At 41.1% G+C, this 13,274-nt stretch overlaps 2 protein-coding genes across 4 annotated transcripts; one reads left to right on the top strand and one right to left on the bottom strand.

Moving 5' to 3' along the window:
• Window positions 1-249: 249 nt before the first annotated feature.
• Window positions 250-7,881, top strand: RAD54 (DNA repair/recombination protein). 2 transcript variants are annotated; one of them, XR_002362620.2, is made up of 21 exons: window positions 250-444; window positions 564-959; window positions 1,055-1,141; window positions 1,224-1,464; window positions 1,544-1,669; window positions 1,774-1,830; window positions 1,920-2,006; window positions 2,254-2,349; window positions 2,578-2,628; window positions 2,984-3,058; window positions 3,175-3,261; window positions 3,470-3,561; window positions 3,647-3,779; window positions 5,038-5,157; window positions 5,262-5,375; window positions 5,489-5,572; window positions 5,700-5,777; window positions 5,866-5,924; window positions 6,725-6,886; window positions 7,080-7,178; window positions 7,373-7,766. XR_002362620.2 is itself a non-coding variant. In XM_016346921.3 (21 exons), exons 1-21 carry the CDS (start codon window positions 323-325, stop codon window positions 7,724-7,726), a joined length of 2,733 nt encoding a protein of 910 aa, XP_016202407.1. In that variant the 5' UTR covers window positions 250-322; the 3' UTR covers window positions 7,727-7,881. The 2 variants fall into 2 exon arrangements, 1 of the variants encoding a protein (XP_016202407.1); XM_016346921.3 differs by having other exon boundaries at window positions 6,725-6,899; window positions 7,373-7,881.
• Window positions 7,882-8,397: 516 nt separating this feature from the next.
• LOC110271833 (uncharacterized) lies at window positions 8,398-12,977 on the bottom strand. 2 transcript variants are annotated; one of them, XM_021123361.2, is made up of 3 exons: window positions 11,902-12,977; window positions 8,621-8,788; window positions 8,398-8,534 (listed from the first exon to the last, which is right to left on the bottom strand). In XM_021123361.2, the coding sequence occupies exons 1-2, from the start codon at window positions 12,862-12,864 to the stop codon at window positions 8,639-8,641; spliced, it is 1,113 nt and encodes a 370-aa protein (XP_020979020.1). In that variant the 5' UTR covers window positions 12,865-12,977; the 3' UTR covers window positions 8,398-8,534; window positions 8,621-8,638. The 2 variants fall into 2 exon arrangements, with proteins under 2 accessions (XP_020979020.1, XP_020979019.1); XM_021123360.2 differs by having other exon boundaries at window positions 8,488-8,788.
• Window positions 12,978-13,274: the final 297 nt, after the last annotated feature.

Below are 13,274 nucleotides of genomic sequence, written 5' to 3'. Positions count from 1 at the left end.
TTGGACGGATCAGTCCCTCCGTCCAAATACTTCCGTCACGGACTGATCTATCCAAATGCCTACGTCAGGGACTTATCCTTCCAAGTTTTGTGAAAGTTAAGGACTTAAAAGTATTAATGGTCAAAGATAAAAATGTCTATAGGACAAAAGGTCGGGATCTATTTGTCCTTTTCTCTTTTATTTACGTATAAAAAGGTCCTGTTTTGTAGCCGGAAAAGAAAAAAGAAAAAGAAAAAAAAAAAAGAAAGAAAGAAAGCTATGTACGGCGGCAAAGTAAGAAGTTGAAACTTGAATTGGCGAGGCGGGGGCGGAGAGAGTGAGAATGGAAGAGAAAGATGAAGATGAAGTGGTGTCTTGTTCTTCTTCTTCCGATGAGGAATACGAAGAATGTTCCTCTCCGGCGGACGACCAACGCAAATCGCAGAATGTGGATGCTCTCCTCAGGTAAGTCATCTTTCGATTTATAGTCAAGAGTTGTTTGCTTCGTATATTTGTGTTTAGGATACGAATCTGAGTCATAATTTTTCAAAATCCATTGGAATTTTGCAAATTGGTACTTATAGGGGCAACCTCATAGTTAAGAGGCAGTCCCTGCTACCTCGAGTTCTATCAGTGGGAGGAGGAGGTGCTTGTAGAAAGCCCTTTAAACCTCCGTCGTCCAATCACACTTACGATAATGATAATGCGCTTACCCGTCGCCTTTCCGCCCGCAAGAGGTTTGTCCCTTGGGGTTCTTCTACTTGTTCACCCCGACCCCCTCTCTTGGACTTGAACGCAAATGAAAATGCAAGCTCCTTTGACCTTGCCGACGAGCAGCCTCACCACAAAATCGAACTTCCTTTGCCCCCTGGCATTGATCCTCTCATACTCTGGCGCGCCCTCGACGAGAATCAAACTTCCAATTTAACCACCATTGCAGTTGACCCGTTGCTTGTTCGTTTCCTTCGTCCACATCAGAGGTTCTTACTATACTCATATTGCATTTTTATGTTTGAGTACTGGAACCATGGATTCACATTAACATGTGTACTGTTCATCCTGCTTTCTGATACAGAGAAGGAGTTCAGTTCATGTTTGATTGTGTCTCTGGCCTGTGTAGCGCAGACAATATAGATGGATGCATTTTGGCTGATGATATGGGGTAAGCTCTTCTTTTTAATACTCCTTTTCAAAATTTCACATTATAAGGCAGACTGTGATGCTACGTTTTTTTCTTAAAACAGTTTGGGGAAGACATTGCAGTCAATTACATTACTATATACTCTAATTTGCCAAGGATTTGATGGGAATCCACTGGTTAGAAAGGCTATCATTGTAACTCCTACCAGCCTTGTCAGCAATTGGGAAGCTGAGATCAAGAAGTGGATTGGAGAAAGAGTTCGTCTTCTTGCTCTCTGTGAAAGCACTAGAGAAGATGTTCTCTCTGGGATTGACAAGTTTACAAGGCCCCACAGCACTATACAGGCAAAATTTCCCCTCCTTTTTTAGCTGTGCGTGACTGTATAGCTTAAACTACATATGTACTCATTACCAAATTTTACAGGTGCTCATTGTTTCGTATGAGACATTCCGAATGCATTCGTCAAAGTTTAGCTCTAGTGGCTCTTGTGACCTCCTTATTTGTGATGAGGCTCACAGACTAAAGAATGATCAGACGATAACAAACAGGGTACTGTACAAAATTTCTCCGGTTTAAAGGCATGTTTCTGACTTTTGTTCAAGGCACCTTGATGGCTGTGATTCTGAGTTTCTCGCCTGTACTTCCTGAATCAGGCATTGGCAGCTCTTCCATGTAAACGTAGAATTCTATTGTCAGGAACTCCTTTGCAGGTGAGATTCTATGCATGTATAGCTCTGTGTTTCGTGCTACAATCCTAAATAACCATTTATGTTTATACTTTTATGGACATATTTTGCAGAATGACTTGGAGGAATTCTTTGCAATGGTTAATTTTACTAATCCTGGAATACTGGGTGATATTGCCAATTTTCGACGTTACTATGAGGTGCGTTGATCACTTTATATTTTATTTTTTGGATACAAGTCAAAAGCTCAAGCTCTTCTTTAGTCAGAATGTTCTGCTAATTTGGAAAGCAGAGCTATTCACTTGTTAAATATTAGGCTATAGTGTACCCAAACTAATAGAACAAACCAATCTATGAAAGCTCTTTTTAGAGTATGATGCTGAAAACGAGTTTTATACCCTTCTCTTGCGTTTCTGATTTTAAACGTGTCCTACTTGCATTTTAAAGGCTCCAATCATCAGTGGAAGAGAACCAAATGCCACTACAGAAGAGAAGAAGCTAGGTGCAGAACGCTCTGCAGAATTAAGTGCCAAAGTAAATCGGGTATTAATTATTTCTTCGCCTATGGATGTGAGCTGGTTATCACCCCCTAATTTTAAAGAGTTCTGTATTATCCATCTGTGGTCACTGCAGATGTAATTCAGCTTGATAGCAAATAAGTTATTATTACCAAGTTAGAACTGATACATATTATAGTGCCCCTGGTTTCTTTCATACTCTGATTAAAAATACTCTTTATCTCATTATTAACTGGCTGGTATGTCGTTGCAGTTCATATTAAGAAGGACTAATGCATTATTATCTAATCACTTGCCACCAAAGGTATTATAGTTTTCTTTATCTGCATGGCAAACTTGCTGATCTATTTCACTTTTCACTTACATATAATTGCTCAAAAGAATCAATCATATGAATGGATTATTTCTTTCTCTGAATTTTCAGTAATATTGCTTTTGAAATGTTACATTTATAAATAACTAGCACTGTAGTTTTCCTCTCTCAATGTTCTTAATTAAAAAGTAAAAGGAAACATGTGTCTTGTTGAGTATTATAATATTTGAACATAAAATTCAAGGCCCTTAAAAGAAATAAAGACAACTGTTCACAGGTCATTGTGTTTAGAAGTGACACTTGATCAATATCCAATTATCCATGTGCTGTCTCTTTTCTGATGCAGATAGTTGAAGTTGTTTGCTGCAAGTTGACTCCCTTACAGTCCGACCTTTACAAACATTTTATACAATCCAAAAATGTAAAGTTCAGTTTTGCTTGAGAAAATCTATATCTTTAATAGGTCTTTATCTGTTGTATTTTGCCAAAACCAATATCATCAGACCAGAATTGTTAAATCCGTGTGCCGAATCACAGGTTAGACGTGCAATTAATGAAGAACAGAAGCAATCCAAGATCTTGGCCTACATAACAGCTCTCAAAAAGCTATGCAATCATCCAAAGGTATGTTTGGGATTTTCTCCTGCAGGGAAATTTTTTCTTCTTTGAAAAAAAACCAAAGAAAGAAAAAAGAAGGGGGATCACATCGATTTCCTCGTGTTACCTTGACCATCAATTGGATTTTTTTACACAATCCTGTCTTAACCATTCATGATTATTAAGTTTCAGTAATTCAGTCATATTTTCTTCCTAACTGAAGTAGTGTTTGTAGTTGATCTACGATACCATAAAAAGTGGGAGTCCCGGAAATTCAGGTTTTGAAGACTGCCTTCGATTCTTTCCTCCACAAATGCTATCTGGAAGGTAGAGATTTTTAGCCTAAGTTTCATTTATATGTTTAATGTTTAAATTTAATCATCATATTTTGTTTGGGGGGTGTTCTTCATAGGTCTGGCTCACGGACAGGAGAGCATGGAGCTTGGGTCGAGCTATCTGGGAAAATGCATGTCTTAGCAAGGTTACTTGCTCATTTACGTCAGAGAACAACTGATCGCATTGTCTTGGTCTCAAACTACACTCAGGTATATTACTAAAAAAGAATATAGAAAGTTGGGGTACTCGTGTTGGGTACTAGATTTAGATAACTGGTTTTAGTTATGTGATTGTTCAAACTTCAAATTATAGTACTTTTGCGTGAAATGATTTGTTTAATTTACTAAAGGAAATTTGTAGTTTTTGTGGTCAGTAATGATGCCATTCAAATAAAATCTCTAATATCATATATAAAGAACATAATGGAAGTATTGTTGTTGTATATTATTATTGGTTACTGATTTACTGCTTGACAATTAAAGGTGTCAAGGGTTGGTTCAACCCAACAATACATGGGTTTCAGGTTCCATTCCAATTTAATCTCATACTTGGTTTGGGTCATCCCAATGTAACAGACTAGTTGGGTCTGGTCAACAAGTTGGATTGCATTGAAAATGAAGAATTTTTAAATTAAGAGATATGTGTAGAGTTATGGTTGTGTAAATTTTAACAAAACCAAAAGCAACCTACCCTTGAGATATTGATGAAACATCTAAGGGAATTTTGCTATGAAAATTCTAAAAATTGTATGAATAATGTTGGATATCTTAATAATGTTGAGTGTGTTAATAATTGGTCCATGACTCCATGCATATGTAAGATGTGATATCATTAGTTTTGATCGTCTCATGTAGATTACCATGTCTTTCTGACTTATTACATGTTGTACTCCGAAAACTTATTGACACATGAGGTTCACTGTAGAAAAACTTTCAATCATTCACAATATATTTGTTCCTTATTGCAATGCCATCATCTCCTTTAATCCCTAAGAAAACCTGATGTGGAGCAAGATACATACTATAAGCTGTCAAAGCTGGCATTAGACACATTTAAGGAACACTGGCAATGAACTCATAGATGGGAATGAGTTTTGTCAACTTCTGCCATGAACCAACCATGACACTCATATTTTATCTTGCCAAGCTCTGGTAGAATGTTATCCGAGAAATAAAGATACTAGCCCAAGAAAAGGAAATACAGCGAGCAACATTCTCTGACTGTTTCATGGTTTAATTAGGCTTGAATAGACAGGCTAGGCAATACAGAATCTAGAACATCAAAGACTAATGGAGAGAAATGAGAATCCTATTTATCTTACACATATGTACAGGTTCATGCTCACTCTTGCAGTTAGAGATGGAATATTTGTGCCTCTCAACCTTGATGTTTAATTGAATCTCTCATGTTTGTCTTGTTACCCTTCTGGTTCTCGTTTGCTAAACTTATTTTTCTATCATGAAACAGACTCTCGATCTTTTTGCGCAATTGTGTCGGGAACAAGGGTACCCTTACCTGAGGCTTGATGGTGCTACATCAATCAAAAAAAGGCAGAAGTTGGTCAACTTCTTTAATGACCCATCTAAGGTAAATAACTTTCACTTTATGGTTCAATTCAAAATTCTGGTGTTTGGTTTATTATTCTCGCTTCATCTTTCACTTTATCACATTCCTTGGTTGACATACTGCAGGACGAATTTGTTTTTCTGTTAAGCAGCAAGGCTGGTGGTTGTGGACTCAATTTGATTGGTGGAAATCGACTTGTGTTGTTTGATCCTGACTGGAACCCAGCAAATGATAAACAAGTAATGCCCTGGGTTTAAGCAGTATTCTCTGATTAGAATTTTAACATGCATTCTTTCATTTTTGTCTATATCTTACATGCTTTTGTTTCCAACTTTTCCTTACTCATAATCAGGCTGCAGCAAGAGTCTGGAGGGATGGACAGAAGAAAAGAGTATATATTTATAGATTTTTGAGTACTGGAACAATAGAAGAAAAGGTTAGATTGTTGTAAAGATTTATTAAACAAAAAAACTATCATTTATATTCATTTATTATCAATGCACACACTGAGAAATTTCTGTTTACATTTCTCCCCTCATTGAACGGTTAAAACTCATGTTTAGGTCTACCAGCGTCAGATGTCAAAAGAAGGGTTGCAAAAGGTCATTCAGAAGGAGCAAACTGATAGCCTTGCGGCACAGGTAAAAATTTCTGCTTCTACCATGGTCATGTGCTTTGGTTGATGCTATTAGTTAGGTCTCACAATTCTATCCACACACTGATTTTTAGGGTAACTTCCTTTCAACAGAGGATCTTCGCAATTTGTTCACCTTTCATGAGAATGCCAAGTAATGTATTCCAGCTCTTTTATCTTTATATAGTTAGGGTATTGGCTCAGATTTGCATATGTTATCTGGATTTGAGTAGAAACTTGGAAAGGAGAGAATCTTTTCTAATTGATTTCCAATGAATTAGTACCCTGAATTTTATGCTGAAACTGGTGGTCTTCTGATGATTTTGACTGATGACTAGATTGAAATATTCTAATTCTTCTTATGATCTTTCCATGTCTAAATCCCAATGCTTCTGAAATTATTGAATTTGATGAACAACCCAAGATACATATGTGGGAAGGAAACACCAAAATGACTAGTGGATGAAACCTGATCACCGCTAGAAACTAAGCAATAGAATACAGAGGAAAGCAATATGGATGAGATTTACTGGTGACTTAGAAACATATATTCAATCCATAGGTATGAGTAATCGTTTTGCTGTGATAAAAAAAACTGGTCCATGCACCATACTTTTATATCTTTAATATTGCGGTTAAATTAAGTTTAGTACAACTGATGGGTGGCTTTTGTATGAGCTCTCATCTGTGGAGTGTAGTTGTACACAATCTTACTCCTGTGATTGGAGATGTTTTCATGATTTGAATCTGTGACCTCAGGTTACAAGGCAAACTACCTTATGTTTTGCAAAGCTCAAATTCCAGTGCAATACAATTAATACTTACAATGCTGACATGCATGTGTGTGTTCAGCGAGAGTAGTAGTTTGTTGTGAGAGTGTAAACTCAAGTGGCATCTTTAAGTGATCTTATATAAATAATTCTCAGTCTAATGTCTGCTCTATCACGTATTTAGGTCGGAGATTCATGAAAAGATGTGTTGCACTCGATGTCAAACAGATGATGCACCTCAAACTACTGAAAAGAAATATGCAGCCCCTGATTGTGAATCTGATGAAGAAACCACTGACATAGGTGGATTTGCAGAAATTGCTGGCTGCTTAGAGAAGTTAAAAAGGTCAGAAAAGCAGGTATATTTGTTGGATAAATGAGTCAATTTGTACAGGTTCTCCTATTTAGGGTGTAAATTTTTTATTCTACTTATCACTCCTGTTTCACCTTCCACACTCCATCTTGCCTCTTGATAGAAGGGTCAAGGGGAGATAAAGAGCATATCATTCTAATTTTGATTCCAATGCGTTTCCCATCAGGTGGGGACACCATTGGAAGAAGATTTAGGCAGTTGGGGCCATCACTTCTCCTCTGCTTCTGTACCAGATGCCATCCTTCAGGCTTCAGCTGGTGATGAGGTGTGCTGTAGCTTTCTGACATTTTTGCTCTCCTCTAGTTCCTGGGAAAGTTGTTAAACTCAAATGTATTTAATGCATGGTTTGCAAGTCTTTTTGTGCCCCATAGCTTACTGCTTCTAGTATTCAGTATAGAATATACAATATAAAAGATTAAATTAAACAGTCAATTTTAATTCTATAATACATTTTTTCAGGTGACCTTTGTGTTCACAAATCAAGTTAATGGACGGCTGGTACCTATTGAATCTACAAGCAGTTCCGCACCGCGGCAAAAGGAAACTAATAAGGAATTACCCAAGTTAAAGCTTCGCTTCACACGAAAGCCCGCTATTTTTTCGGAGGATAATAATAAATTGTCACTGCGGTCCGTTTCTGGTGTTGCTTGTGCATCATCCTCTCCCAATACCTGTAAAAAGGAGAAACTGCATTCTATTGGAATTACCAAGGGGATCTCAACGAATGTAGCAGCATTTAAGACCGATTACTCCGTTGTAAATAAATCACCACCACAGAAAAGATCACGTCCTGCAAATGTCGATACACAATAACGATGATAAATATGTTATAAGCTCAGGTTTTTTCCTTTAACTTCCCTCCGCACCGTGGGTTAGACACTAATCATTACGGATTGTGCGATTTCTCTGCCAGCCAAATTACATTTTATTTCATATAATTATTTAATTAAATTTACAGTCCAGCTAAACATCCAACTCTTTTTTGCAATCAAGTCCAACCAAGTTGGCATAAACTCAACAGAAATCACTTTTATTACACCAGCATGTACACATGTGCTTTACTAGCGCAAACTTTTTTGTCTTTCTTCCTTCTTCGCATTATTCTTTCTTTGTCTTCGCATTCTTTCTTCGTCTTCGCGATTTTTCTTTTTCTTCTTCGTGTGTTTTTTGTCAATCGTTCTTTTATTGTTGCTGTGTTGTTGTGTTTTTTCTTTTTCTTTGTTTTTTTTTTTTTTTTGAATACTAAAGAGCTCAACACACTCGGTGGAGCAATCAGCGTAAAACAACACAAAAAGAAAGCAACTCCAAGAAGTACCAACAACCAAAGAAAGGAGATTCACGTGTCCTCTCCGGCAAAGCCATCAACACTAGGACGTGGTACCACTCCACTCGTAGCTGAGCATGGTTGTGTGAAAATGTCTTCTACGCCTTTGGTTTGATTCTGAAATATTCTCCTATTCCTCTCCAACCAGATGTACCAGATGATCGCACAGAAGCACCTCAGACGCTGCTTTTGAGCCTCTTTTCCACGCGGCTCCTTTGTCCAATTTAAAAAATGGTCCTTCATCGCCCTCGGGAAAGCCCAGGGCCGGTCAAAGACAGATACCCAAGCACTCCACACCTGCCAAACAAATTCACAGCCAAGAAACAAGTGATCGACCTGCTCCACATCCTTAGTGCATAAAATACAACTCGTATCGTCCTTACTTATAATCCCGAACTGACTTAGCGTCTTAGCCGTTCCTTGGTATTCACCCTGCCTACCAGGACAAACCAAGCAAACAACTCTACTCTTGGCGGAACCAGACCTTTCCAGATGGTCTTTGTGAAGCTGTAGCTAGTGACATCCTCCGAAAGCATTCCTTCTTGTAGCACCTGCACAAAGAAGTTAGTCGAAAATATACCAAGTCTATCAAATTTTCACACAACCCTATCCTCTCGATTATTCACTATCCTGACAGGTCTCGGAGTCTCATGTAATTGATTCAGAAGGTCTAACTCCCACTGGAACAACTCTCTCCTCCATTAGAAATTCCAAATCCACTCTAACCCATCCCAAAACCCGCAATCCCTAATGATCGAATCACACTGATTTGAAACAGAGAAGAGCCTGGGGAACTGCTCTTTCAAGGATCCACCATGTATCCATACATCCTCCCAAAATCGAGTCCGCTGTCCATCACCAATTTCCATTGCCAGACCTGTGATCATCTTCTCCCTGAGATGCTCCTTAATTTGCATATGGCAAATATCCTTCCATGGGCCTCCTCTAGTAGGCAGCACTTGAGTGGACAATAACTCATTAGGTCTCAGATTATTACAGGAACAGACTATCTTCTTCCAAAGCGGGCAGTCCTCCTTCGCAAAGCACCACCACCACTTGAATAATAAGGCAGTGTTACGAAGCATAGCATCGCCGACTCCCAACCTGCCTAGCTTTTTCGGGGCTTGTACCAACTCCCATTTCACTAACGCCATGCCATTCCTCCCATCCTCTTTACTCCATAGGAATCTTCTCTACAGGGAAATCAACTTCTCAGCAACTGCCTTCGGCATCTTATAGAGGCTCAAATAGTACACTGGTAAGCTGTTCAAGATTGATTTGATGAGCACAAACTTTCCCGCTTTGTTTAGCACCTTCGCCTTCCAAAGACTTAGTTTCTCTTCCACTTTATCGATGATAGGCTTCCAGGTCTTAACCAGCCTTGGATTAGCTCCTAAGGGGACTCCAAGGTATTTCACAGGGAGGGAGTCTTCCTTACAACCCCACAGCCTACACATACTGTGTACCCACTACTCTTCACAATTGATAGGAATCAAGCTAGACTTGTCGAAGTTAATACTGAGCCCTGACATCAACTTAAACCAACGCAGGAGCCGCTTGTAGTTCTTCATTGTCTCATCTTCAGGTGGAGAAAACAGAATTGTATCATCAGTAAACTGGAGATGTGATAGCTCCACGCTGTCTCGACCAACCACCAAAGGAGAAATACGTCCATTCCTGACTGCCTCACCAACCATTCTATGCAAAACATCCACAACCAACACAAAGAGGAACGGAGAAAGCGGGTTGCCTTGCCTCAATCCCCTCTCTAATTTAAACGGTTTAGATGGTGACCCATTAATCAGGACCGGCATAGAAGCTGTGCTCACACATTCCATAATCCACATCCTCCACCGGTGCCCAAATCCTATTTTTTGTAGCACAATATCCAAAAAGCTCCACTTGACTCTGTCATACGCTTTTTGAAAATCTAGCTTGATGATGGCTGCCTCCTTCTTTCTCCTTCTAAGCCAGTGCACTGTTTCACACGCTATGAGAGCCCCATCATGGATTTTCCTACCCTTTACGAATGCGCTCTGAGTCTCCCCCACCAACTTTGGCATCACTGCTCTCATCCTCCTCACTAAGACCTTCGAGATAACCTTGTACACACATCCCACCATACTAATCGGTCTTAGGTCTTTAATCTCCTTCGCACCAGTGAACTTAGGGGCCAAAGCCACCCAAGTAATGTTAGAATCTGCTGGTAACCTGGATGTCTGAAAGAACCTCATCACTGTTGTCATAAATTCAGCCCCAATCTCATCCCAGCACCTCTTAATGAATTTCATGTTGTATCCATCATAGCCTGGCGCCTTCGATGATTCACAATCCCACACTGCCTCTCTGATTTCCTCTGCTGATGGCATCACCTCCAAGGTTGCCGCCTCATCCTCATCTATCCTTTCTACCAGACCATCTCTGATCCCACCAAAGGAGATTTCTCCTGATGATACAGATCTTTATAAAACTCTTTAATCGCCAGCTTGATCCTAGCTTGGTTCCTTACCAGTCTGCCATTGACTATCAGAGTATCGATCTGGTTATTCCTCCGTCTAGTTGACGCTATATGGTGGAAGTATCTTGTGTTTCTGTCCATATCCTTCGCTTGCCGAGACCGAGACATTTGCTTCCAGTGAATTTCTTTCCTCACGTACCACCTCTCACAGCAAGGAACTAGCGCCTTTCTCCTAGCCTCAATAGTTCCATCATACACTCCATTACTTACCATATCATCCACCTTTTTAATCTCCTCCTCAAACTTCGATATTTTCTTGTCCATCTCACCAAAGTTCTCCTTATGCCATCTCCCCAAAGGGCCCCTTAATTCCTTCAATTTATCTGTGAACTCCAGCTCCCCAAACCTCTCCATTCCTCCCTAACCATTCGAAGAAAAACTTCATGTGTAAACCACGAATCAAGACTTCGAAAAGGCCTAGGCCCTCCGCTCATCCTTTTGCCTTCCACAATGATAGGGCAGTGATCTGACAAGCCCGTGGTCCGCCCCTTAATCGGGTCTCAGGGAACTCCTCCAGCCATTCCACACTCACCATAGCTCTATCAATTCGACTACATGAACGGCCGCGGAACCACGTAAACTTCCGATCTGTAAGCGGCAAATCCACTAGGTGCATGTCTTGGATCCAACTCCTAAAATCAACTGCAGACAAAGGCAAACTAGCAGTCCCTTTCCGTTCCTCCACTGTCACTATCTCATTAAAATCTCCCATGAAACAGCAAGGAACCTGACATAGGCTAGCAATGTAGCTCAACTCCTCCCACACGTGACTCTTTTCTTCTCTACTATCCTCACCATATACCAAGAAGAAGGCACAATTGAAGTCATTCTTCAGCAAGACACCTTCAACGCATAACCACCTTTCCCCCTTATAGCATTGATTTAGTTTAAAAAAAGTTTCATCCCAAATCATCAAGAGACCACCAGATGCACCGTTCGACCCTACATATTCCCATCCCGCCCCACTACCTCCCCAGATCCTCCCAATATCAAGCCTCGTCATAACCTGCCGTTTAGTCTCAATCAACCCTATCAAGCTCAAGTTATGTTTGTTTTTTAACTCCTTCACCATTCTCAATTTTCCGTCACCCCTTAATCCTCTAACATTCCAAGAACTGAAAATCATTTATAATTATTTTTACACACCTGTTTTTGAGTTTTAGGTCTGCACCGCCTCATCTTAGCCTTTTGTTTAGCCACTTTCCTCTTCCGTGCTATTTCTTCATTCTGTGCCTGTAGGATTGCCATTATATCGTCTTCATCATTGCATAGCACATCCCCTGATTCTCTTGCCAGCTCCCAAGTCAATTTGTTCTCCAGAATCTGGTCCTCTATGCATTGACAGTCACTATCTCCGTCCCCTTGCTCATCGTCACCCTGCTCTGGTCCAGCGCCTCTGCAACCGTCCACTGCCCTTCCAACAGCCCCACTTCCATCACCCTGGTCCAGGCCATGCACTCGTCCTTTCCCCAGCCCGACATTGTTTACATCATGTTTCCTACACCCTGATATCACATCGTTATCTTGGGCCAGGGTCTCGTCACGCATGCCGTCCACCACAGCATCCTGCCCCTTCCCACCGGAGCTTGCTTCAACCACCTGCCGTATCGCACCGCGCCCTGTTCCATCATGCCTAACATGGCCAGACAATAGAGCCTCACCATTGACGAGCTCACCTTCGCCATATCCACCATCTCCATCGTTCACAGCACTGCGGGTCAAGGGTGTTCCCTCGGCTGCAAGTCGCCTAGTCCCATTGCCGCCACTTTCAAGACGGTGGTCCGCATGCTCTCGGCCGGGCCTCACCATAGCCAGGTCATTAGGGCGCTGCACAGGAGCCAGTCGGCACTCCGAATCCCCCGCCTCACCGGCAAGTCCAGCCCCGGCGACAACCCCATCTCCAGCGGTCCCAGCACTTCGGTTCACCCAGCTTCCCGGTTCTGCAATCCGCCGGCTCCCATGGCTGCCATCTCCGAGACAGGGGTCAACGCTCCCTCCTAGGGGGCTCACCGCAACCAGGTCTGCTTGTACAGGAGGCAGGAGAAGCATCGATTCCCCCTCATGAACCGGGTCATGCCCACCATGTGTTAAACCCAAGCCCAATTGCATTTCTTCCTTACCTTCAGATTTGTTTATTTTAGTCAGCCCACTCTTCCTTGGCCCAACTGTCCGTTTTTTCTTTCCATTGGCAGTAGCTTTTTTTAGCCCATTATGCCGTTTCAACCCATTTCATAAAGGATCATATTCACACGTTACCGTCTTGTCCGAGTCAGCATCATAAGTATCACCGTTTTCACCTCCAAGATCAGGGGCTCCTTGATTATAGCCATTAACAGATTGGTACGTTGCTGATTCTCCGCGATTTTGATTTGCACCACATTTAACCCACTCATTCAAAATATCGTGAAAAATTACTAGCCTGCCCCTGTCCTCCTCGTCTCCCCGTCGCACCACCATCATCAACCCCTCATCTTGGCCGTCCGTCCTTGCTAGGCTCAACTGTTCGTTCTGCCGTGCAC

Source organism: Arachis ipaensis, chromosome B5, assembly GCF_059453495.1.
Source record: "Arachis ipaensis isolate K30076 ecotype BB chromosome B5, ASM5945349v1, whole genome shotgun sequence".
NCBI lineage: Eukaryota > Viridiplantae > Streptophyta > Magnoliopsida > Fabales > Fabaceae > Arachis > Arachis ipaensis.
This window is presented reverse-complemented; position numbering and strand designations above follow the sequence as displayed.